This window comes from Aythya fuligula, chromosome 1 (genome assembly GCF_009819795.1).
Source record: "Aythya fuligula isolate bAytFul2 chromosome 1, bAytFul2.pri, whole genome shotgun sequence".
In the NCBI taxonomy this organism is placed as follows: Eukaryota; Metazoa; Chordata; class Aves; order Anseriformes; family Anatidae; genus Aythya; species Aythya fuligula.
The window spans coordinates 103,421,172-103,448,209 of NC_045559.1; the positions used below are offsets into that span (position 1 = coordinate 103,421,172).

A 27,038-nucleotide genomic window follows, 5' to 3' on the forward strand; every position below is an offset into this window, starting at 1 on the left:
GGGTGGCAGCAGGGACCAAACTGCTACTGCTCAACAGCTCACAGCACTGGGTTTGCACAATTCACCTCCTTATCGTACTCTGAACTTGGATGCCAAGCACACTTTTCCCAACAGCTCAAAAATCTAAGCTAGAAGAACCTATACGCAAGAAAACCCCTCAACTGCTGGTAAGGGAAACATTGGTGGATGAAGTGCTGTGTGTCTGAGCATGCTTTAAGCACCTCCAAACAGCTGCTCAGCAAAATGTGACCTTCCCCAGTCACCTCAGCAGAAAGTTACCTGGTGACTGATCTTTTTTTATTTCACTCCAACAATTGCTTCTTCTCCTGCTGCTGCTTTCTTTCTAGGGAAGCTTTGTCTTGACAATTGTTGCTGGGGCCAAGGGGAGGAATGGCTTCTTTTGAGGCCAAAACACCTCCTGCTTTTCCCAGTTTATCAAGGATGACACGGACAAGGATCTTCTCATGTCTGATGTCTGCACGCAGACAGAGCTGGGTGAAGACATTTTGTGGTGGAAGCAAAATCGAGCAATTTTGTCCCCACCTTTGCACCCCTAAGGTTCGGCTGGCTGTTGTCTCCCACACCCAAAGTGATGAGGCAGCAGTGGCAGAAGCTGCAAGGGAAGATGTGAAGCTTCTCCACGTCCCTGAGCCCTGGTGTTGCTACAGAATCGTGCCTCTGCATCTACCCCACCCACACCATCAGTGCGTAAGTGCTTCCAGATCTGACTTCAGTTGTTTGTACCCTTACTTCACTTACAGCTGCTCTCAAGAGACTTTTACGAGGGACTGGCTCACACTAGGAGGAACATACACCCCCTGGTATGGGAAGGAGCCACAAGCTTTTCAGTCACTGTTGGTGAGTAACAGATGCAGGCCCATTGAATTCCAAAACACTGATACAAAAAATAAAATAAAATATCACAATATCACAAAACATTGTTATACAAGAACTTCTCTCTCTCCCTCTGTGATAATGACATTGTGATACCGTGCTGGGCTGGAAGGCATCTACAGGATTTTGGAAGTCTCTCTTTCCTTCCTAACACCCCTTCTTATTACCTGAATATCATTTCAGCGGGAAGAGGGGATTAGACAAAATCCAGCCCCAGGGTAAGTCATGCCATGGTGACAGCCGTGATGGGAGTGCCTGAATTCTTCACACACACACACGCACTCACACGCACCCCTTCACTCTCCCCGGAATGGAAACAGGTTAAAGAGAGTTGTGCTGGAAAGGACCCTACCTTCCAGCAGTGCAGATGGGCACTCTTGGGCTCTGCTGGTCACTACCTCTTGTGGAAGCACGTACCTGACCAGCCAGTGCACATCCACGTAAGATTTCTGGGAATTACGTTTTGGTGTTCTAGCTTGCAAGTTGCAGCTAGAGGTTGCCTACTACCAAGCCTCCTTTCAAGTACTTTCATGTATTAACAAGAGTAATTTATGATTTGGGAAGTGTTTGTTGGCCTGAACCTTCTTCATATTCTCTATGGCAACCTGTTTTGGCACAACTCTTTAGCTTCCTTTGGCCAATAAGTTTTCTCTTTCCTCATACACATGTTAGCACAAATGTAAAAGAGAGAGCATATCAGAAGAGGAACCGACTGCTACAGGCTCCTGCTTTGCTGGAGACCTGCTGGGCACAATAGATCCTGCTAAGCAGAACTGTAACCAAAACAAATCTCAGTTTTCTTGTGAGCTTTTTGATAATCTTAGCATAACGCGGAAGTTACTTTCTCCAAATCCTGTGGAGTCCTAACAGTGCCAGTCACTGAACAGCTGCAGAAGCAGGACACTGCCTGAAGTCCTTGATTTTCCTGCAAAGATCCAGAGATCTTATAATGGAAATAAACCCCCGAGCTTCAATGAATTCTCCTACTTTTGGCAAGAGCTTACTTTGCAGAAGAAACTTTTCCTGAAGGCAAAATACCCTAAAATACTTGGAGACAAGACTTTATGTGCTGTCCTTTGAAGGGGGCAACTGTGTCCACTCACAGGAATGAATGGTCCTGATGCCAAGTTGGAGAACATGTAAAATATGTAAAAAAGTCCTCCTTCGGTTTGATGGTGAAGGAGAAAAAACAGGAAAAATATTTTTTACTGATCTTACCTGGAAATACCATCTTTTTTTGATTAATCTTCCCCTCCCCAAACCTGCATTGAGCAAGATGAGTCATTCTAAGTGCAGCTTTTTGTTTCTGGACAATTTTAACAAAAGTAGAAGACATTTGGAAACAAAAGGTGGAAGTCACACATATAATTAGGTATCAGCCCTGGGACTGAAGTGGTGCCGTTGTATTGGCTGCAGTGCACATTAGAGAGTTTTTTGTACTCAGTATTTCACGTGCTCTCTTTGTCTGAAGGAGAACAGGGACTTGTGTCTGTCTCCCACATCCCATCCTGTGTAGGCTTTTCTGTTGGCATAGGCTCATGCTAAAGCTGTTCCACCACCAAGGGTAAGCAAAACCCAAACAGACCAGAAGAAAACCTTTCTGCCAGGTCTTTACCTAGCAGGGGAGGCACCACGGCCACATTGCTCGTCTTCCTCCTCTGTACCAGCAATGGCACCTGAGTTAGATTATTGAACTGGCTCGGAAAACATGTCCCAGGGGGAGGCAGTCATGCTGAATGCTGAGCTGAGGCTCACAATCCCACAAGTGCTCTGAGGCTACACAGATGTCATCAATAACAGTGATGGATTTATATACTCTATTTACTACATGGAGAAATGCCTTTATGCTAAAGACATTATACATCTTCCTGTGTTGCCTTTGAAGCATAGCTCTGGAAATCTGTCAGCTGGTTTGATAGATTGTTCAAAGAAAAGTGATAATTCAGAATACATCTGTCTCAGTTCAAAGCTGCTGCTTGTCAGTAACTGCTTACCAGCTATATTGCATGTGCGTATCTAATTAATTTGATATCCAGTCCTCCTAGCAGGACCACATCCAGTATGCCTTGATGCAAAACTGAACTCAGCAGAGATTTCCTACGCATGTCATGAGAAGCTACAGACAACTTCTATTCTGCATAGTACTAAAACAAAACAAAACAACAACAACAACAACAACAACAACAACAAAACAGCTTCCCTATAATGCCATGAAAGAAATGGAAAGGATTGAGCACTGTCTTTAGCCCAGGATGAACAAACGTGTAGAAACAACATGGATGTGAGATGAAGCAGACTTAGCTTTTGGTGCAAACATATACAGGTACATGGGCTCTGACTCTGGAATGAAGAGCAGTAGAAATGTTTTCTAAATTGTCTCAAATCATTAAAATCATGCTGACACTCAGTTTATTATTGCTTTCTCTGAGAGAAGGGTATCCAAGCACTTAAAAAGTCTTATTATGCACCCACTGACATCTGTATCGTGCTTCAGATACCACATTAATAAGATTTAAGCTCCAGATGGATAGAACTGGAGTCAATTGGATTTGGCTCCTAAGTGCTCAGTCCCTTGTGATAACTGAATCTATCTCCCCAAGCCACATAAGTGCTTTTGAAAATTATGCTCACTGCAAGGGGTTACTGGCAGCATGGAGCAAGAGGCCAGCTACTTTCATTAAGTAATGGGAAACCCACATAAAGATCTACCTTCTACAGATCTACCTTGTGTTTGTCTCAGCTTTTATGCTCTCTCCTATTACCTCTGTTTTAGGTTTCTTTGCATAGCACAAGAACAGCAACAGCCAGGAGTTGCTTATATGCAGGCAGTGACAGCACAGAATTTGTCATTGTTGCAAACTCTTCATCTACTTACATGGGGAAACTTTATATAGAAAGGATTTGTAGTAGTATGATCTGTGAACTGTAAGGACTGATACCATAGACAAGTGAGCAATTCCCAGAGGTGAATGAAGTGCGAGAAATAAGTACGGTAGCAGCCTTTCTCCATCAACTGAGCTCTCTCTTCTCTGCTTTGAGTCAAAACCATCATCATGGAGGATGTATGGATCCTTCAGAAACCTGCTGAAATGTTTCCTTTGTGGAACAGATATCTAGAGCTAAAGCCCCAGTGAAGGATCAGACAGGACAGCTAATATGAAACACAGATTTGGTGATTTTAAATAAATTCTTGTAAAAGAACAGAATACAATTTTCAGCCAATACATTTTTAATACCTATAAAACTAAATTGAAACATTGGCTTGCAGACAAATGGCTTTTAAGACTAATTATTGATCTCTTCTTGATGTTCAGAAATGCTTCTTATAGATTTCACTTGTAGCACGTTTCTCAGAAGTAAGTAAAGTTCAGGCTCTGCACAGACAGGACTGGTGTCAGTCATGTAAGTCCTTCCCTGTGTGGTATGAAGGGATGTGAACAACACACAGATCTTGTGCTGGCCTTCTCTACAGCATGCAAATTTACCTTCACGCTTTCGCTGTCAACCATTGAACACATTCATACAAACATCAATCACCCTCATAACCATGTGCTACTATAAATTTATATAAAAGTATAAATACTTAATGATAAAAATTGAGTCACCAGTCATACACCAGCTGAGACTACACACTGAAGTCGATGACAAGTTACTGATGAAGACCATAATCTACTTGTGATGTTTTGGGTTCTTTCACATTTTTGAAAGGGAATGGTGTGAGTCTGACAGTGTTCATAGACCGTGACAAAAGTGATATTAAAATTCTATCAACATTGCTATATTGGCTATATATTAATTACTAATCGAGCATCATTAATATTCTCTTCTTTGGGATGCACTTGTACTAGCAAATCATCAGCAGCAGGGAACATTTCTGACACTGTAACACAGTGCTCTGTGGTGGTATGTACGAGTCCTGCACTTTTCTGGCCTGTCCAACAGCATCCTCTCACCAGCTCTCCATCACAATTCTGGGCAGAGAGCAGCCCCAGGAGGCAGCCTGCATGCATTCGTCCTGCTTGGGGGGATAAGAGCTCAGTGCTACATACACAGGACATTTCCTGCCTGCTGGACTTGGTGCCAAAGAGAAGTCCCAGACACATCTGATTTATTAGCATGCTACTACAGTCTTGGAGTCTGGTCAAACAACAGCATCTAAAGCAACGGTCCCTGATCTGTGGACCTCATCCTGACTGGCTGCATTTAAGGGAAAGTAAAGACAGTGGAAGCAGAAACCAAAGTGGAAGGTAGCTGTGAGATAAGGTGTTGGGCCACTCGGGTTGCTTGATCATTATCAGAAGCTGGAGGAAGATGAGAGGCCAGCAGCTGCTGTTTAATACAGTCACTTAAGCTCAAGAGAGCCAACAGAAATAATTTTTGATGTTAATCATATTAAGAACTGATTAACTACATCAAGGGTTATTACTTTGCTTACATTTCTTACTCATTTCTCCCTTGTGCTAGGCAATTTGTTTGAGTTCCAGAAATAATCTCTCACGTTTCAATCACCGGCACTTCCAAGATGCCAATGCTCTCATGCCTGCAGTTTTCTCCCCGCCTGTGCCCTCAATTCCCTGTGCAGCCTCTTGGAGGGTCTGTTCAGAGCATGGTCACATACCGAACGGGGGGACGCGCTCCGCCTCGGCCGAGCAGACGCTCTCTTCGTGTGCCCGCCTGCCGTAGATGGCAGAGTAGATCATGAGGAACTTGGACTCCTGACAGTGGAGCTTCAGTTCCTGGTTTTCACAGGCCGATTTGGTTTTGTATTCAGCTAAAATAGAAGCAAATAACAATACGGTAGCGTGAGGCAACTTTCTCAGCTGGACTGCTCGTAGCAAATAGCAGCATGACAGAAAACAGCTTTTCTGCAAGTTGTGCTGTCAGTGATATGCGGCACGATTACACCCAGAGGCAAAGCCAATAGCAAAGCAGAGTGCTTCCTCCAACTAAATTGTTCCCTTATGAGTATCTAGAGCCTCCAGCTCCTTTTAACAATGAATGAAAATACTAACTTTTGCCAACCTCCTCTCCCGGTGGAACAGCCACCCCCATTCCCGCCTGATTTCCTGGCCTGCTTTCCACTACTGTTCAGTAGGAGAAACCTCATCCCTTCCTTTCGTGCCCCTGAAGGACAACGTCACTTTCTGTGCCTATCCCAATGCCTGATGGAGTGCTGAGGCCGCTCACCAGTCACGGGGCTGGCTGGCTGGCATCGCCTGGTGCCACAGCACAGCCCCTGGGCACGGCCTGCGTGTGCCAAGCCAGGCCTCGGCTGCATTTTCACCTCTCCACCATGGTCAGTGGGTTTCCCCGACCTGGCAAGGGCTGCTTTGAAAGTTTGGCTGACAAAGACACATGGACAGGAGCCCGAGAAAAACATCCCCCTCCCTTTCTCAGGAGGCACAGGCGGGCTGGTGGCTCTCCCCACATGGTGTAGGGAAGCAGTGAGGTGGCCTTTTGGGCAGGGCGGCTGATCCCACCTTGGGATCTGGCTGGAGTCTGCCATCTGGCCAAAGGGGTCCCCAGTTGGCCTGAGCAACCTCTCTGCTTGCGGCATTTCACTGCTCAGGTCTTCCTGGCCTGGGTAGGGTCATGGCCAACCATCCTTTTGTGCAGATGGGGCCGGGGAGAAGGGTTGGTTCTGCTCCATTTTGCTGTCTTTCAGAAATGTGAAAACAGGAAAGGAGGTTCCTGAGCTAAGCAGGAGCAAAGGGAAATCTTATTGTTACTGAGAGGTGTTGCTGGAGCAGAGTGTGGGTGTCAGGGCTAGGGGAACCAGGCAGGGAAAAACTCCTATCTATTCAGCAAAGGAAAGATTATTTTGTTTAGGACAGAACAGACTTTTGAAAAAGGGTTAATTCTCTTGGTAATAATCCAGTTTATTCCATTTGAACTCTTTGTCACTCACAAGTTGAAGTCAAAAAAAGAATTTTTTTTAAGAATAGTAAACCTGCTGCAGGTTGTTGCTTCTGCAGAAACACCTGCCATAGTGTACGCCCGTGGGGATCAGGCCAAGAAAAGAGCAGCTCTGACCCAAGGGCTGACAGCCTAAAGCTCTGTTCAGCCGTGCTTTGGGATTGCTGGGGAGGCTACAGAACAAACCTGCGAGTGGCACAGGGTAAAAACACAACAGAGACCTCAGCAACAGCAGGAAATGCAACATTCCTAAATAGATGAAAAACTGAGGGATTTGGGCAATTACTTAAGTGCCCACCTGAAGGTGAGGAGATTGTAACATATGCTTAAATTATGCTCAAGTGATTTCCTGAGTAAGGATGCTTCCCATAGCCAAGTGTAACAATGTTGTTATCTTACCTACAAACATAAATTTCCCGTCCAATAAATCATGTAATTTACACTGGACCTGGACTCTGCTTCAATTCTGAAGGCAGCACTTGCTGTTAAATACACTTTGGACTAGCTTTTGTAATATTTGGGTCACAGAGAATATCAGGCATTCATTTTAACTCACTTCTAGTGGAAAAAAATATTTTAAAAGTAGCAAAGAGGAACCCAGTCCACTTTCAATTAGTAAAAGGAGGTTTCTAATGAGAACTGGTACAGCTACAGTATACAAATCTACTGTGAATAATGCAGTAATTGTAATATATTAAAAATGTAAACTCTAAGATTCTTTCAAGTATTTGCTTTGGGACCCATTTCAGCCAGACTGGAGATGAGCTGCCAGGAAAAGCTGAGCCCCTGGGCAGCTGGGGCTTTTTCTCATACATAATAGCAACAAGAAAAGACAATTGGAAAAAAAAAAAAGAAACCTCATTGTGACTGTCTTAATTTTTCTGATGCTCTTCTTGTGTTTGCAAAGGTCATTCTGTTTGAGGCAGGATTTGTCCCTTTTCCATACAAATGTCAATTACCTGTTTAGGACACAGGTAATCTTGCTATAAAATTAACCATGCAAGTGTATCCTCCAGTCATTATTTTATAAACAGTAGGTAGTAAACCGAGGATCTTTGAAAGCTTTGGTCCTACTTTTTAAGCATTTTTAATACTACTTGTTATGATAGCTTCATCATTTGGATCCTTAACCCAAACATCTGTTTTTGCTGTTCAGCTCTGTATTTCTAATAAGACATGGCTTTAAAAATATTTTCCAAGACATTTTTCCTTTCGAGTCTGGTGTCTGACAACTGATTCTGACAAATTATGCTGGTCATTACATTGGCAGCAAGCACAGTGGAGTTGTAAGCACAATGGCAGGCTGAAGTAAAGTAGAAAAAACAACTTGTTATTAATCTAAGAGACGTAAAACTTAACATGGATTTATGCAAAGCCTTGTGCAGCGGCATTCTAAGCAAAACAAACAATGAAACACACAAAAACACCTTTTCCTGGTGTGGATTACTTACTAGGTTTGCATTTAAAGGAGACAAGGAGGAATTTAGTGGTCCCTGGACATAGATCAGGTCCGAAAACCCGACTATTGACAAGGAGTTGGCAGGATCTCAGGTTTTGGCATTCATCCAGTACTTTCTAGAACAACGGGCAAAAAGGATAGTCTTGAAAACAAGATATGAAGCTACAAAGCAACGACAACACTTAGCTGTACTTTGTTCTATACAGCAGACAAACCATCCTTTCACAGCTTTTGGGCCATAAACACATAAAACATCTGGATCACTGGATTTAGGCCGCCTCTCCGCTTTGAGCCACGGCCAAGTTTTTGGTAACACACGCATAGCAGCGATGTCTGTGGCAATTTAGGATGTTACTGATTCACTGTTGCTTGTTGCTTTTCCCTCTGCCCCCCACCAGTCAGCCAGGCCTTACTGCGTGCCACCACGGCCTCAGCAGTGCCTGGGACCCTGCTCAGAGCCCTCAGTGCATGCTCAGCCTCTAGCACTTCGGGCACATCTTCCCGATAGCATTTATGGGAATGTGATGTCCAACCGAAGTACGGTAACTCAGAAAGATGCCTTTTTAACCATTTCATCTCGATCTCCTTAAGTTTACCTGACCATGCTCTGCAATACCTTTATTTGAAAGAGGTCTAATGAGTGGCTTAGTTGCCTATTTACCTGACTTGCCACTTGATTCAGTTTCAAAATTGATTTGGAAAGACAGGACAGATACGCCTTTCTATCCTAAACCTATTAGTTGGTACCTGTTGTTTTTTTTTCTCTCTCTCTCTTTTTTTTTTTTTTTTTTTTTTTTAATGCTGTTTTAAAGCTATATCTACACCAGATTTATTTTCCCAGAAATATACCGTGGTTCTTACTGTTCTGCTTTACTGGGAGTAGCAGCCGAAGGACAATAGGAAGGTCACCAGCATTACACACAGAGGGTCACGTGGACCTCCTCCAAGTCCAGCTAAAGGACAGAGTACTTCTAATGCTTGCACTATTGTTCCTGCCTCACCAGTGCTTTTGGAGCTGTAGCAATGATTGTGATAGTTACAAAATATGAAGACATTGCCCCAAATGACTCTGTCCAGCTTTAATCCAGTCACACATCAAAGCATCTGAAAAAAAACAGTTTAAATTCAGCAGTGTACTTAATAAATTCTTATCCACCTTCAGAGCCTTGCTCAGAGCAGGCTGTCTGTAGACTGTTTTTGTGCAGCCTGTGTTGTTGTACCCATGATTCTTGATGTTTAAAATCCCAGCGGATTGCAGTAAGGAGGGCATCATCTCTAGGTCACACAGCTCTTAGCAGGTGTAACTGCAATACATTATTCTCTGATCATTTTAGGTACTTCCCAGAAAATCTATGGAAATTTTTGCCTTGTTTCTCATCGGAAGGGGTCTGAGTCATATCAAGAGGCCAGATCACAAATTTACCACTGTGATTAGCACAAGCTGCACTCTTGTTTCCAGGCTCAGATAGTTGGCAGTGGCTGAATCTCTCCTGTCATCCCTGGAAGCCATCCTTCCCAAGCAGAAATGATACACATTGGCAGCACAATGCAGTGATCCCATAACACTCTTGTCTTTTTGTTCCCCTGGGTAGAAGGAGACTTTCATCCAACACTTTTTGAGCATTAAGTGCACACTAAAAAGTTTATAAGGGAAGGAAAAGCACAGTGGACAATTTTGTTGCTCAATTCTTCTTTTAAAAAGTTGCAAGTCATGCAAATAACTCATCCGTAACTGGGAATGCTCTAGAACAGGCCAGTGAAATAGAGTTACAACTTCAGTAAGGGGAGATGGATGTCCCCTACTGAGTCACCTTCTGTTTGTACCTGAGCTGAATCATCTCCTGTGCATCTGTTTGTGTTTTCTCTTAATGCAAAGAGCAGTCAGACTTTCTATCATGTTGCTGTGCAAAAGCACGCAACCACGAAAGCAAACAATGATAATCGTAATGAGACAGCCCGGGGCTATTAATATCTCAGGACAGATCAAACTTTGCAGTGATCCTTTTAATAGGAGGTCACTGTATAAAATGCCTGTTATGCTTCCTCTTGGCTGCAGGGCAGCATCATGCCTGATGATGCAGACTACAGATGTGTTTCCAGAGGGAAGGGGAGGAAGGATGAGATCACTGGTGCTCTTTTCTAAGAAATCAGTTTACAGGATGTGTCTCTTCTCCTTGACAGAGCTGGAACTCCCTGAGATGCAGAGCATTTGTATCTCTCACGTCTGTGGTCTTGTCAAAATGCTTTCGTGTCTTTGATCAGTGACAGTGCCTGAATGATGATGATGGTTTATACAACTGTTACTCCATGCTGTTTATTATACTCAAGGGAAAAAAACTGCCCAAGGAGACCTCACAAAGGCACTCAAGACTCACAGACCCCAAATAATCCTTGGTATCTCTTCACTATAGTCAGTAAAATGACCTCAAGGATGCATCTGGTCTACCGATTTTAGAGGAGGGCTGTACTTTCACATGGCCTATAGGTCATGGCTGGAATGTCTTTAGAAGCTGCAATACAGCATGGATGAGCCACACTCAGAAATTGTGGCCTAATATTGTTTCTAGAGAGAGGATATTACTGCCAAACCACTCTGTAAAACTCTTCAGCTCACTAGTGGGGGAAACAGACGTTCCCTGTTGACAAAAAGCCATGTGTCAGCTACAAGCACTAATGTTGCCAGCTTCATCAAAGCTTCTGTGAAGCATTTACAACAGCTTCACTGACAGAACATATTTAGATTCCACTGACAACCCATTTTCCAATGATTTAGTGAATTGGGCCTAACACTGTAATTTTCACTGTGATGAAACAAGCCTTTGACAGCAGTGGAAGCCAGGCCTTCTAAGCCTTGTTGAAAAAGTCACTATGGCAGAAAGCAATAATTTATGAAACCTAAATAATTTTAACCTACACTCAAGTGGGCTCGGGAAACAAGCTATAGGATATTCCTGATACAAATCATGTATTTATGGAAATGTAGACAGCCACAGAAGTGCTTAGGCCCTGTTGCTTAACTCATGGGGCCTTTTCAGTCAGTGAAGATAGCCTCGTGGTAGGAGTTTGGCTTGTTCCATGCTTATCTCATTCAGTGCATTTGTAACCCCGATGTGTGAACTGATTGTATCCTCTGCTGGGAATAAGGAGGGCCTGTGTGATGGATGAAGGCTGGCCTGCTGAGTCATGACAAGTCCTTGATTAGAAGGGAATTGGTTATTTTAGGGAACATTGGGAACGGGGTTTTCAAAGCAAGGCTCAGAAGGAAATCTACACAGCTTTATGCGATACCTGCAGGGAGGTGGGTGCCACACAGTTTATGGGTTCTGTCATCCTGGCTTCAGGCTGCTGTGTGCCACACATTTGGTAGTCTTGCCCGTAAAATGCTGACTGAATGCTTATTGTCGAATGCCGAGGACAGTGCAGACTCAAATGCTCCCCGTCGCAGGCATAGGCGGTATGATTTTGCAGAAGTTTGGTTAGGTAACCTAGAAAATATTCAGCTGTGTTACAACTAGCACAGGAAATGACAAACTCATTAGATAATAAGAATACCACGATCAGTCTCTGGAAAGGGCATTGTAGTCAAGGTTAAATTTATGGCCCACTGCCACAGCACACGGGGCTGCGAATGGTTCAGCCTTTAAGTGCCAGTAACGCTCTGGTCTGGGGCACGGCAGGTCGGGTGGCGGTGACCCAGAGCTGCACGGTGTTGGAGATGCCACTTCACAGACAAGAAATGGGCTCAGGCCCTTGGCCGTCGTGGTTAATAACAATTTTAGGGCATGTTTGCAGAAGGAGGAAGGACTGTGGCTTGGTTTTGTGGCCTAGACCCTTCATTCGAGCCAGCTAAGGTTTTCCTTACATCTTGGCTTAAACTTTTTCACATTTCTGGGCTCCCCAGCAGCTGTGTCGTGCACAAGTGGCAATGGAAATGACCCTGCATGGGCTACTGAACCAGGTGTCAGGGCAACTGAGAGGAAAGGTGGTCCATACCTTCTGGATGTGGAGATGTGGAGCTGCTGGACAGAGACCCAGCAGTACCACATGCAGAATTTTCTATTTACTAGCGAGTCTGTCAGTGTTAACAGGAGAGGGAGAGTCTGTATGCAGCTGTCCACCTGTACCATCCGTTTGCATCTTCTCATAAGCAGTATCATCAGCAGCTAATGAAACAGCTAATGAAAGCTGGGTTTATGATTTGTATTTCATCGGGTATTGCCTCTTAAGCCAAGATTTCTGTTATCACCACAAATATTTATAAAATTCATGTCCTGCTGCCCTTTTCTCTGTTCTCCCACGGAAAACTTGCAGGGGAACATGCAGGCTGCTAGCTTTGACCATTACAAATTGGCCATTGTGATGTGAAACTGCTAGGGGAAATTTAATTCAAAGACTTTCCTCACCTATACTTTGAAGCTTTGATATTTTTACCACTCAGTCACACTTGATTGAAATCTGTCTTTAAGCAGAGAATGTTTGTGGGTAAAGGACAGGACACAAAATACCAGCCTACAAATGAAGCATTATCCTTCCCCATCCTTCAGCCATAAACACATGGAAATTAGACCCAAACCCAATACACTACAATCAAAGCAAATCTTTTACCTAACTCTTTCACTATTAGCCAAACTTTTCATTAACATGCAGATAATAACTAGAGTCGAATGGTTTCTTTATTTTATACATTCTCTAAATTCTGTATAATTCTGTCTAAAATCAATAGCCAACTTCTGTAACACCAAGTTCACCCAGATTCAACAAAAAAAAGAAAAAACAAACAAACAAAAAGCCTACCCCAAACCAACCAACAACGGAATCACCCAAACAACAAACTATGAAGTACTGAAAAAGAACTAAAGGCTTCTGATGATTTATTTGTTATAAAAAAAGACTTGTACAAGTTTTAAAACTGAGACAATGATTACATAAGGATCTTCCTAATTTCCAAAACCATGAATCATGTCTTCCTTATCTTCGCCTCTTTTCCAAACATGTTATTGGTCTACTTAAAGGCAACACAAGCATCATCTCCTCAGAAGCCTGGCATAACTCCACTGTTGTGACAATATTATTACTATTAAGTAGGAAAAAATGTCCCTTTTTATGGCTGAATCATAAATAGAATGATATAGAACAGAATACATTTACGTTGTACCTAAAAAATTAGTTCTCTCAGAGAAAATAGGAGTTTGTTCATGCCATTTCATTTTCACACCCGTTGCCCTTTTTAAGCCTTCAAAATAGAAGAGCAATTAAAAAATGCTTTGAATAGAAACCTAAGTATTCCAAGTAAATGATTTGAAAATAAAATAATCTAGTTCTCTGGTATTTTTTCCAGCTGCAGCAGCTGGATAGGAAAATTCAGCTCATTACCAGTTGTGAAGTTTGGGGAAAGGAGAAGCCTAGTCCACTACCGAGTCTGACATTCCCCAAGTACAGGCCAAGAGGGGACAGGAGTCACTGGATGCATCTGCCAGCGCAGCAAGGACGTAGGGGAGTTCCTCACCTCATTGAATTCGATCTGAGCGCTGGCACTGCCTGCAGGATGGAGAGAGTTTCATACCCTGTACTTGCAGCTCAGATCTCAAGCCCTGCAGATATCCCTGCAGCTTCTCACAGGTTAAAAAAAAAAAAAAAAAAGGGAAAAAAAAAAAAAAAAAAAGAAAAAAGCAGAATCTGCCCCCTACATTTTTTGTGTAACTGAGCTCACAACTCACTGAGCCTTCCTGCCAGAGCCACTCCTCTGCCAGCCTGCTCCTGAGAGGTGCTGCCTATTGCCGGGAGAATGGGCACCCAAGCTCCTTTGCTTAGGTCTGATGCTGAAAGGGGGCTTCCAGTGGCATTTACTGCCTCTGAGTGCTTTTTGCATTACTTTCACGGCATAAAGGGCCACAGTGTAAAAGAGTGCTCAGCCCAACGTGAGCTGTGGGCACTCAACACCTTGAAAGATTTAGCCTGATATTTGTAATCATTTCAATTCTGCGGGTTTTAAGTTACGTGGAGCCAAGAGCGCTGTATACAGAACAGCCCGGTATTCCCCACAGAATATCAGCTATGTTGTGATTTGGACGAGTTCCCTGGCATCTTAACTGCTACTTTGATCCTGCAAATTCCTAACGCGGTACCTAAGCACCTTTCTCCAACAATTGCAACTATTCAATTCTTAAAAAAAAAAAAAAAAAAAAAAAAAAAAAGCCATCTTAAAAAACTTGCTCAGGTTCTGTACAAGCAATACGGCTCACTCGTAAAAGTAGCGTCAGATGGACTGGTGAAAATAAGACATCGTGCTCCCTGGCCTTCTGAGTGGCATTTTAAAGCTGACACTAAAATCCTTACGTATTTGCACACAATAAAAGACAAAAATAGTAATGGAAATTGGCTGCTGCCCTCTGATAAGAGAAGTGGTGACGTACTAGTATCTGAACTGCCTGTCTCACATGGCAGACCGTGTAAACCTGCATTTTTTATTGCTATACACACAGGTTGAGCAGCTAGCCCTTTGCGAAGAGTAGTGCAGCCCAGGCAGCCCACGCTGGGCAGGGGCTCTGACCCAAATCACAGCTTCCTCTAGTTTCTTCCCTGAACGTCTCCAGCCTTTTTCCTCTCCTGATGCCAGCCCTCTCCCATGACCCTGGGCCCTGCCTGCCCTGAGCCCACCTGGAAGACTGGGCTGGGCGAGCAAATGATGCTCTCTCAGAGGCTGAAAGGAGTTCCCAGTTGTGTCACCATCCAAACCCAACAGCAGGATTGTGTTTTAAGCATAATGTTGGGTCCTTTCTCTTTGCTCGCTGGGTAGTATGGGGGATGGGAGGTAGCTATTGGAATCACTTTTTCAAGCTTCATTCTGCAGCAAGGAAGACTACAGACTTCCTCTTTTGTTTTGTTTTTCAAAAAAATAATAAATGTGACTTCTTTAAAACAATATGATACTTTTGAGAAAATGTCAGCGGCTGTGAGATTTGGCTAAATTAGAATAACTTGGCAATGCAGCAGTGTCCCAATAGCATCTCTGTGCCTCTGTGTGAAAGCCTCGCTAGGAGCTTTCCCATTTACCCAAGACACATTCATAAGCGATGTACGGGGTGCTCTGCATACAAAATCATCTCAAAGACATTACAGACTGGCTCAGAAGTTAAGCCTGAATCATACGTCCTATTGATTTGAAGGCCAAAAGGTATCATCCCACTCAACCGTCTGCCTAACCCAGACTCCTCATTCATTGTAACTTCTTACTGAGACTCAAAATACCAATGCGCGATCCAAGCGTAATCCTTTCTTGCAGAATTAGCCAAATTAGTCACAGCATCAACTGTGTTGACAAAGAACTTCAACTAAAAAACATAGCCCCAGGAAAACACACAAAACACTGAGACTGAGCAGCTGAACAAAGCTTTAAGCCTTATTGATGACTTCTGGTTGCAAAGGAGAACTGATAAACTGTAATGACAACGACAGACAAAATTAACTGGCCTGGGAGAGTTAACGTTGTAAATAGATACCTCTTTGTGTAAAACAGAGCTCTTAAAAAGCTGTAGTTCTACACCCAACATTTGCTCTTGCTATTATTGCTTTGGATAATAACAATCATGGTAGTTATTACCATGAACCTGAAGGTAAGAAAATCCAGAAAGATTTTTTCCCCTACTTCAGACCACTGTAAAAATGGAAATTTAAAAAATCTCAGTTGAAGGAACTATGAGTACCAAAAAGCCTGCAAATGGCCAGCCAAGAGACGCTCTATGTCTCCAGTGCATGGCACAAGACAGCATGGGGTACTACGTTATATGGAATTCATCCCTTAGGGTGGGGGTCGTTCACACAAGGCCTTAAGGCCCTTTTTCAGCATTAGGCTGTAGAAATGTGTTTATTCTGCCCTCCCCACTTCTGCCAGCATGAATCTCACCACGTGAAGCATCAAGAAGAACAACATTTTGAGCTCTGATTCTTATTGCTTAGCATTTATTAAATACAAGCTCAGCGTTGACTGATGTAATGTCCTTCTGGCAAGAGAGCAGCTTTGCTTTGTAATATTTTTGGAGGCTGAAGCTGGGTATCACACAGCCTACAAGGCTGCTCAGAATCAGGCCTTTATACACAGAGTCAGAAATACTGGTTGCTGTGCACAGTGCTATCTAGCTTAATTAGCGCAATGATTTGCTAGCTTGTTTTAAAGACATTTAAATCCATTTCAGATCAAAATAGATTGAAATAGCACACACATTGCTGTGGGAGTCCCAGAAGGCTAATCCATTCAGTGCATCTACATCATCTCCCACCGCTTTCTGAAGAATTGTGCCAACAGGCATTAAAAATACACAAGCAAGACTAACGAGTTTGAGGGAAGAGATTTCATGCAGCGATAACAGAACTGCTGATAAACTCTACTACAAACCCCCTCAGAAGCATCAGTCTGACATTTATTGGTATTTACGATCCAGCTGCAGTATTTCTCCGGCAGTATGTTCTCCACTGGTTTGCGAAGGAAGTGTTGAAGGAAAATTAACCCCCGAAGTTTCATGCCCCCTCCCCTCTGCCACGTTCTCTGTTGGTCTTTAGAGGCAACTAACCACACCACAGACTGCTGTTCAGGGTTACTGCATAATCACTGCTTTCAGAGCCCTGCTCTGTGTGCGGATCTGACAGTGCCTGGCTGGCTCTGTTCACAGAGGCAGGGCAGGGATCTGCTTCTTGTAATTCCCTTTCGTCTCTTACCTTGGCTGTCTGCAAGCTCTTTCTGTGGTAGCTCTACTTGAGAGCTAGCAGTCATGACAGAATGCAAAATGTTATGCATGAAATACATTATTTCTAAAATTAAACCACTGTGTTTCTTGCCACAGCATTTTATTCTTTCTTGTACATCAGGTGCCATGTAAGCATACTGCTTGAGTCACCCCGGAAAGGTGTGGTCTTACAGGCTTTTATCAATTAGAAATATCCTCAGGCAGAAGTATTGATTATTCTACTTACTGTTCTTACCAGCTTCACTCAAGAGATACACATGAAAATCCACACTTGCTTAATACATGCTTTCTTGCAGAGTCACTGTTTGACTCAATTTCCCTCGCTTGTTTTTTTCAGTGAGCCTTTTTCCACTCTTCTCAACACTCACACTCCTTGCCAGTGACTGCTATCCCAACATCTTCATCCTTTTGCTTGCACTGTGGGTGATGACATCAGAAACTGGTCTGCCAGGCTAGAAAAATAATTTTTCCATAATTTTATTTTTGATGTTGTCGTGGTTCCGCTCGAGTGGGCAGCCGAGCTCCACCACAGCCGCTCTCTCACTCCCCCTCCTCAAAGAGGAATGGGGAGAAAATATGTGAAAAGGGCTCAAGGGTTGAGATAAGGACGAGAAAATCACGCAATAATTATTGTAACGGGCAAAACAGACTCGGCATAAGGAGATAGTAAGATTTATTGCCTACAACTAACAAGCGAGAGAAGTGAGAAAACAAAGGAAAAAAAAAAACAAAAGCACCTTCCCCCCCCATCCACCCTTTTCCACCTCCTCCCCCCGAGCGGCGCAGGGGAACGGGGAATGGGGGTTATGGTCAGTCTACAGCACTTCTTCTCTGCCGCTCCTTCTCGGTCACTCTCGTCCCCTGTGCTGTGGGGTCCCACCCACGGGATGCAGTCCTTGATGAACTGATCCGGCGTGGGCTTCCCACAGGCAGCAGCTCTTCCAGAACTGCTCCAGATATGGGTCCGTACCACGGGGTCCATCCCTCAGGAGAAAACTGCTCCAACCTGGCTCCCCTACGGGCAGCAGCTCCTGCCAGATCACCTGCTCCTGCGTGGGCTCCTCTCCACGGGCTACAGGTCCGGCCCGGAATCTGCTCCGGCAGGGGTCTTCCACAGGCGGCAGCCTCCGTCGGTGCAGGGCCACCTGCTCCACCGTGGTCTCCTCCACGGGCTGCAGCGTGGAACCCTGCTCCACCGTGGTACTCCATGGGCTGCAGGGGGACATCCTGCTTCACCATGGTCCTCAGCACAGGCCACAGGGGACTTCTGCTCCGGCGCCTGGAGCACCTCTCCCCCTCCTTCTACACTGACCTTGGTGCAAGGCTGTTCTCCCACTCCCTTGACTCTCCCGGCTGCTGTGTGGCGCAGCGTTTTTTCCCTGTCTTAAATATGCTCTCACAGAGGCGCAAAACAACATCGCTTATTGGCTCGGATCTGGAAAACAATGGGGCCCTTCCCAAACATGGGGCAGCTTCTAGATCTTTCTCACAGAAACCACCCCTATGGCTCCCTGCTACCAAAACCTTGCCACGTAAACCCACTACAGATGTTACTGAAACCTTTTTGATGTGGGGGCAGATGCTCGCTTGGAAAAACTCGTGGTAGTCTCATTCCTGTGATAAGCTAGTGACCATTTAAAAGCTTTCAATTTCCAAATGTCTAGTTTGGGTTCAGAGCTTCCAAAGCTCTAACTTTTCTTAAAATCAGACCCCGTGAGTTTTCAATGAACCATTCCTCAAGGAGATAAAACTTAGGAGATCTTGCTCTGTCCATCTGCCATTCCCTTAACAGCTGTTGAGCTCAGTGGCCAGATTCAAACCTAGGGGGGTAGAGGAATCACAGAAATAAAGTTGCCACAAGTTTCATGAAATTAGCCTGAGCTAACAGGCCAAAGGAAGAGCTCTCACTTTCAATTCAAACTGGCTGCTGAAGAGCCGGCGCACACATACTGGAGAGCTAATCAGCCTGCTGCTAATGGGGCAACTTGTTTTCACTGGCCTTAATGACAGATGGGGGATTAAGACTTCAGCAAGAAAATCCTTAAGTTAAAAGTGAAAACGCTTTTGGGATAGCGTGGCAATCAAAGCAGGCATTAGTGATGGAGAGCTCAGTCATGTTTTCCATGAACTGTTTTAAAAACATGCGTGCGCTTTACTAAGGAAATGATTTTGTTTATATTTTCTCCCCCGTAATCGGAACTCATGGGTCATAACCACCTTATTGATCATAACTCCCTCTGTCTGCTAAATCTGAGGGTCAAATTAAGCAAGGGTTTGATTCCACTTAGGCCAAAGAAGGGATTCAGGTGACAAGAAGGCATTCCACCTAAGAACTCGTTGAGTTTAAACTCAACTATGTGAACAGGGTTTATTCAGTGAGTAACAGCACGCATAAAAGTCTAACCCACAAGCTCTTTTCGGAAAATATAATAAACAAATAAAGATATCATGAAGGAAGTGCAGACCTCCTGCAGCTTTTCTGGTTATGCCAAACGGGCATTGTTTCTGCAGGTAGCCCATAACATCTTTGCATCCAGGCCACTCAGCTTGGACTTGCAGTTACGTGTAAGAAATTTTTTTCAGACTGGGAAAACCCATGACTCTTGCACTCACAGGCCAGCTGACTTCTCTCTCGCATGTCCTCCCACAGCTGTTCTCTGTTTCCTTCAGATGGACAATTTCATATTCCCTTGTGTTGTCACCGAGGAGTGATGCTTACTTTCTTTATATCCAAATGGCTCTCTGAGGAAATCAGAGATCCCTACTCATTTCCTTTCTCCCCCTCACTTGCTCTTTTTTTTCTTAGTTTCCTTCCCTCTTTCTCTCTCCTTACATTCACACACACTCCTGTGGCTGTACACCAAACTGATAGGAAGGGCAGCATAAAACACCTGGCAGGCCTGGGTAACAGCATCCACGAGTTCCTTAACAAGCAACGTAGGTGCTAGGAAGGGGTAAACTGTTATCATTCTCTGAAGATTTGGGGCTGTATTAAACCGCATGCTACAGTCAGCTATACTTCTCCCAGCTATTCCAGAGGGCCAGATACTTGTCCTGTGACTTTAATATGGAAATATCACAGCAGAAAAGGAAGATTTTCTCCCTCCTATCCAGTGATACTGACAAGAGATAAAAGACTTCTAAGGAAGACTGTGAGGTTCTTTTCTGCAGAAAGACAGAAAGAAAGACAGAAGGAAAGAAAGAAAACAAAAAATCACCAACCCCACCAACAAAAAAAAACTCCTTTTCATTGGAGATGGAGTAGCTTCTTCTAGTGCCATGAACAAGAAGTAACAAGAGAAAGGCTCAGCAGGTTGCAACTTCATCGTGGAGACAGAATGAGTCAATCACCATGCCCACGAGACAGAAAAGTTATGATCTTCCCAAAGACTAAAAGTAAAAGTACCCTAGGGACTAGGGGAAAATACTTCTTTGAAAACTTGAATTTATGAACTTGAATTTCCATGCAAACTTGGGAGGTGGGGGAGTATGTTCGTTGCCAGCCCCTCATAAAAAGAAAATTCAATTTGCAAACTGAACCCTGAGTCAGTCAAACTCCCATTTAATGCATTCCCATTGATATGTGACACTTGAAAAATCAGATTACAGGGAATAGGATAAATTAGAGCCCAGGGAAATTGCGTGTTGAATCACTAAGTCCATCTTCTGGCAGTTTGCATCTGCAGTGTTAGGAGAGCTTATAGTTTATCAGGTCCAAGCCAGAAAAGCAAAAAACAGAAATGAAAACACAACCCAAACCAAAACCCTACAACCCTCTATCCTCAGAGCTTGATGATTTTCTTTACAGCAACATTTCTTTTTTCCCAACCCAGTTTTAACCTAAAAAAAATGTCCCAAACTGTACAACGATTCTGAAAAATGAATGCTTGCCTTCCCATCCAAGAGTAAATACAATGAGGAAAAATAAACAGATATTTGTGGGTTACGACCCTCATCCAAAGCCCAGTGAAATTCTTGGGAATCCTTCCAGTGACCTCCATAGGCTTTCAGTCAGGTCTTATATTATGAGTGATGTTTTTAAATTAATTCTAAATTAAGACCCAAACAGCACTGGTATTTAATTTGTTGCCAGAAGCCACACAATAGACCTTTGAAACAAAACTCTTAAAATGCATAGAAAATTCAGATGAAATGACTCACCAATGCCGAACAAATAAGGCACAACCACACTTCCTTCTGCTCTTCAGCTCCCTTTAAGACACTATTTTCTCTGTGTTTGGTTATATACCAAAATATTTCAGTTTTAGTTGCAGATTATAGCTGGAAGACAGCAGACTTCTGGTGAGTGGTCAGACAGTGACTGCTCTGTCTGGGGACACTTCCAACAAAATAAGAGCATTTGTCTGGAATAGGTCTGTAACCACTTTCTCTAATAAAGCCGAGAGTGCCTGGAAGCTCTGCCTCGCTGAGAAGGGTATCGGTAGCGGATAGAATAGGAAGGCAGGAGGAGCTAAACCCTGCTGTTTATTTTGAATAGAAATAACACATGATGTGTCAAGTGCCAGCAGTCTGCACGGTGATGAATGAAGACAGCTCCTGCCCCAGAGCTGAAAGAATCTGAAAGACAGACTCCAACATGTCCATCCCTGAGCGGTGGAGCTCAGGAAGTCAGGTTTCCTATAGGTTTGTGTCTCATACCTGGATTTCCCAAAGTCTGTTGGGAGCGGTGGTGAGGGAGGTGGAGAGCATCAAGCTAAGCTTTAACTTGCTTTCAGAGAGCTTCTGGAGCAGCATCCTTTCTTGGGGAAGCCAGCAGGGCCCAGCTGCTTACGCTCACATAATGTGTAGGAATTTAATAGGGCCAAAGCTTCAACAAGGATGATCAAAACTACATTTTTCAACAAAATTCAACAAAAATTCAACAAAATTCAACAAAAACTAAACACTAGGCCACATATAAAATAGGATTTCATAAGCTACACTTCCTCGGGAAAGCATCTAGAACTGCAGAGATGAGCCTAGAACAAAACCTTGGTTCTCATTTCTGACACGGACCTGTTTCACAGATCCAAATCCACTACACACTGAGAAACCTTAAACCAGACTTAAAGATTTAACTCCCACGTTACTGAAATGAAACGTGTTTCTAAAACGAAATGTTCCCTTTAAGCAAAGCAACCAAAATTTGTGTTTGGCATTTGCAAGCCAGTATCAAGAAGATGCATCATCGACATCACTCCTTTTAGCACCTCATTAAATATCCTGGTGGAAAGACAAGCTCCACTTGCCACAATGAGTCAACAGAACTGGCTCCAGAAAATTTGTACAGGACTTTATCTGACCAGCACAAAGCCAACAAAGAACCTCTCTGCATCATTGCGGTTGGTCTTGATTGATCCTGCCACGTTATTACACACACAGCATTTGCTCGAAGCATTTGTTTGCTTTCCTTTTGCCTGGGGGAATCTGGGATGGGTAAATGCCACGGAACTTAATGGAAACTTTTAATGGAGAAAGGCCACAAGACCAGATTATGTTTCTTGGGTGAACTGGTTTGCTTTTTCATTAGATCCATTTGTTCCCTATTATTGGGTCAGAAGATCAAGCCCATGAAGTTAAAGTAATGCCTAGCTCTGTCTGAACTTTCTGGAAAATGAAAGAAAAGTTGACACGTGTGCACAGAGGTTAAAAGGTTCCACCTAAACAGCGCGCCACTTTTTCTGTTCACCTCCCAAAAGTCATTCTTCAGCCCAGCCCTGCAATCACACGGTTACTTCATTTCTGATCTTTGGTTACAGACACGTTTCTTGAGAGCTGCCCAGAAAACCTGGCTGGGACTGAGGTACAGAAGGAGAGACTGAGGGATGAACCGAGTGAAGGAGGGCCGTTCAAGCAAGAAGGCCTGTGCCCAAGGTCGCTGGGAGAGAGGAGGCAGAGGAGAAAGCAAGGAGGTAAAACAGCTGTTCACCTTTTTTTTCCACATGACTAAATATTTTGGTGAAAAAAAGATTTTAGATGTCCTTTGAAGAGGAGTCATAAGAGGCAGAAAATTTTGCAGCTCAAACCAGTATGCATGAGGAAAGAATTGGGATTTCTCCATCTCTCTGACCCCCCTGCCTCTTCCTCCCACTCCAAACCTTCAGCTACCAGTAACAAACCTTGGCATACATGCTTTAAAAAATTAATCATTTAGAGAACTGCAGACCTGAGGGCAAACCTCCACTTTCAACAACCAATACAATATCCATACGTCCTGTGCTGCCACCAAGTTGCTGGAGAAGAATGGATTACGTGGATCTTTAAGTTCCGTGTCTATCAACATCGCTTTACCTCAGATACCTCCTGTTACCAAGGAGAAACTAACTTTGCTTACTGACAGAGTCCTCCTCACACGGTTAGATGGAGAACTCTGCTGCTGGAGTCCTGTTTCAGAACATTTTTCTCCCTAGGAAATACCAATTCACATACCAATTCATAAAACATTACCACACAGTGGAGAAATGTTGCCAAGAAAACAAAACAAAACACAACACAACACCTTCCCATAGTTAAAAGCCAGACTGAGAAACATACAAGAACCTGCAGCTCTGTGTCCTAGGAGAGCAAGTGCAACAACAAGACCATCAGGGCAACTGACCTGCAACAGCCAAGTGAAGAGATTCTACTCCCAGCCTGCCTCTTATGAAAAGGGAGGGACAAATACTGTAAAAGTTTCACTGCTTCTGTTCTGTGAAGTGATCCATAAAAAATGTTGACAGTTTACTAAATGGGGAAATAAATACAAGTCACATACTGAAAAAAAAAAAACAAACACAACCTGATAATAACCCTTCACTATCCACATACACTACTCCCTGCTCTTGCTTTCCAAAATACCAGACAAATCCAAAGAGGGGTCATCTCATTCGGGCTGTTACCAGCAGCAGGTAGGTCTTGTGATTAACAGAAGGACTCCAGGCAGGTTAGAATTGCCAGCGTAATTGAATGCATACATGAAGAGAACAACAAGGATTGTTGTACGGTTGCTGCAATCTGACAGCAGGCTAGGAAGGATTGCAGAAAGCTGCCAGAGTGAGAGAATGAGGAGAAAGAGTGAGGGGAAGAGAAAGAGAAGGAGAAAGAAACAGAGCTTGGGCTGTAGAGGTAGAGATCTGATGCTGGAAACACACAGAGCAGAAAAGGCAATGACCCAAGAAAGTATGCACCTGATAATCTGAGTATAAAAGCCTGCAATCTGTGAAGAGAAGGAAAAGTTTAAGTGGCTTTCCCTCCAGTTCTCTGTGCGCTCCTAACTTCCCCGTAAGAGATCAAAGGGTGCCGAACACATTCACGGTCCTGATCTCTGCTGCTTTTGCCACCACACGACATGGAAACGTGCGGGCTGCCACCTGGGAGCTTCACCTTCAGAAAGGGTCAAGCAGGGGGGTTGGAGCTGCCTCCTCCCAGCACTGTGAAAGTGTAGGATGTCGGTAAAAACAGGGGTGCCAGGTCCCTCTTGCCACCCCTCGGGACAATCCCCAGGGAGGTGCTGCCCCTTTAAACGGGGCAGATTTGTTTCCACGCACGTTCAGCAGAGCTTATGAAAATCAAGTCGCTGTTCCTGCTGCGGGGGGGGGGGGGGGGAACAAATAAGGAAATTCAGCAACTTCAGAGGCTTGGCCCGAAGCTGCCGTTGCAGAGCTCGTTGCAATCCTTTACCAGGTATTAAGCAGGCTCGGGATGGCATCGCAGGGTGTCATCTTACATCTGACAGCTCCCGGCCTGCAGCACCTGCTGCGGTTCCCTGCTTTTGAAGTAGCTAAAAACTTCCTCCTGTGTTCTGGATGCCTTTTTTTAAAAAAAGTATCCAGCACCGTTTCTGTGTTTTCTGTCATTCCGGATTACATCTCTGTTAAAAGTAAAAAGCAAATGTGATCGGCGTTTGTTCAGGCCTGGAAGCGTCCCCAGTCGGGATTGGCAAGCGTTTTGGAATCTAATCTTTTCTACATTTTATTTACCGAATTGTCTGCATGACATTTTTAATGCTGATGTCTAGGCTGAGTTGGAGAATTATCTTTGGTCATTCTGCTTATTGGGAAAGTCCAGCGCACGATGAAATACTGAATACAGCTGTACTTCTGAAATCTATCTTGGATAACCTTATCTGAATAACTTCATTTTAAATGTGAATGGACTTTTGTGAGAGGAACTTTCTTAGATAAACTAGAGGGATATTTTTTAACTCGGTGCCTATCTGGAAGGGAAAATCTGAACTTTTGTTTTGAGAACTACATGCAAGTCCAAAACTAACATCTAAAACCCAGCAGGTAGGCAAAAATAAAATAAAGCAAGCATTTAAACGACCTAAAAGGCTTTTATTTCTGAAAGGAATCCAAGAGGAGAACGCAGTTTATCTCAGCACGTAACTCTGGTTTTTACATTTGGTGATTGCTTCCTTAGGAATGCTCAGGCTTACGTAGCTTGACACAGTAAGAAAGTCACAGGCTGTGTTTTCCTACTGCTGAGAAAATAGATCTAGTTTCTGCAGGACCATCACCGGCCTTGTGAACTGTAGGAACGTGAACTCTGTTAACACGCGTAACAGCACATTTGGGTTATTAATCCCATACTAACTTTGTTCCGGCTGGCTTTGGGAAAGTTCTGCTCTGCTCATTAAGGGCGAGGGCACAGCACACAGCGAGCACCCTCCCGCCAGAGCCCTCGGGGACCCCTTAGCTCCCTCTTATCCCTCTCAGGGGACCGTTAGCAGGGGGGTCGGGGACCGTTAGCGGGGGGTCGGGGGCCGTTAACCGGCGGTGGGCGACCGTTAGCCGGCGGTGGGCGACCGTTGGGCGCTCCCGCCCCGCCTTCCCGCCTCTCCCTCCCTCCCTCCCTCCCTCCCTCCCTCACGCCGCGGTCCCTCCCCGTTACCTGCGAAGTCTCCGAGCGCCGCCACCCCGGCGCCGCTGAGGAGGGCGCCGCTGAGGAGGAGGCGCAGCAGCAGCCGCAGGAGCAGCCGCTGCCGGCCGGGCCGTACCTGTGGGCGGCGTGGGCGCAGCCCCGCGTCCCCTCCCCTCATGGCAGCGGGAGGCGCGGCGGCAGCCCCGCCGCCTCACATGGTGCCGCCGGCGCGGCCACCACCTGGGGCTGCCCCCGGGAGCAGCAGCAGGAGGAGGAGGGCGGAGCAGCCCCTGAGGGAGAAGGAGAAGGAGAAGGGCAGGGGACAGGCTCCTCGGCGGCGCCGCGCCCGGCACTGCCCTCAGCGCGCATCGCGCGGGCCGGGCTGCCTCAGGGCCGGCGGCACCTCGCCCGCCCTCCCCCGGCTCTCCCCACCCCTCTCCGGGCAGTGCTCGGGCCCGGCGCCTCCCTCTTGGCTGCCGGGCGCCGTTCCGCCTTCACGCCCCGGGCGCCTCGCTTCCCGGTCGGTTTTCACCCTTCTTCCATGGTGTAAAATAAACTCTCCTTCTCCGTGTGCCCGCCTCACCCCAGCCCTTAAGACCCACGTAGCTCAGCGCAGGTGGGTTTGAAGTGCCTAGTGTTGCTTAAGGCTCTCCTTGCAAAAACATCTTCAAGTTCCTTTGAGAGGGTTCAGGTTGTTCCCTGGAGTCTGTTTGGTAAGACTGGAAAGCAAACCAGCGGGAAGGTCAAACACATTCGCTGTGTGACCTGCTAAGCCACCTGCAAACGTAATTTGCAGCTCCTATTAAGGTACGCGAGGCTAAAGGGCAAGAGACCCTAGAAGCAGCACTGGAAATGGGCATGAAAACCTTTTCTACCCTTGGGTTGTGCTCGGGTGTAAAGTGGGCAGGCAGGAACACCTAGCTGCCGTCAGCCTGCCGTGCACGTTCACACTCCTCTGCTTTCTCCTTGACACAGGTGAGGAGGTAAGAGATGATGGGGCCAAAGGGATGCTGTTAAACCCATTCCTCTCCTGCCCCAACTGAAGTTGGATCGCATCCAGATTTCAATTTCTTAACTTTGGCACCTCTTCCGAGAAGTTGCACTGAACTTTGACCAACTGGAACTTCGTGTCTGCATCGGAATTCATTTTATTCAACCTCCCCCTCTTCACACACAGGAAAACAACA

At 44.9% G+C, this 27,038-nt stretch overlaps 1 protein-coding gene across 1 annotated transcript in view; it reads right to left on the minus strand.

Annotated features, from left to right (window-relative positions):
* EVA1C (eva-1 homolog C) overlaps positions 1-26,008 on the minus strand; it is a 34,954-nt gene extending 8,946 nt beyond the window's left edge. The window contains exons 1-4 of the mRNA XM_032207714.1: positions 25,882-26,008; positions 11,558-11,754; positions 8,262-8,385; positions 5,513-5,665 (exon numbers count right to left, since the gene is read on the minus strand). Coding sequence (XP_032063605.1) covers positions 5,513-5,665; positions 8,262-8,385; positions 11,558-11,629 — 349 coding nt within the window. The 5' untranslated portion in view covers positions 11,630-11,754; positions 25,882-26,008. The remainder of the gene's footprint in view (positions 1-5,512; positions 5,666-8,261; positions 8,386-11,557; positions 11,755-25,881) is intronic.
* Between the last annotated feature and the right edge of the window lie 1,030 nt (positions 26,009-27,038).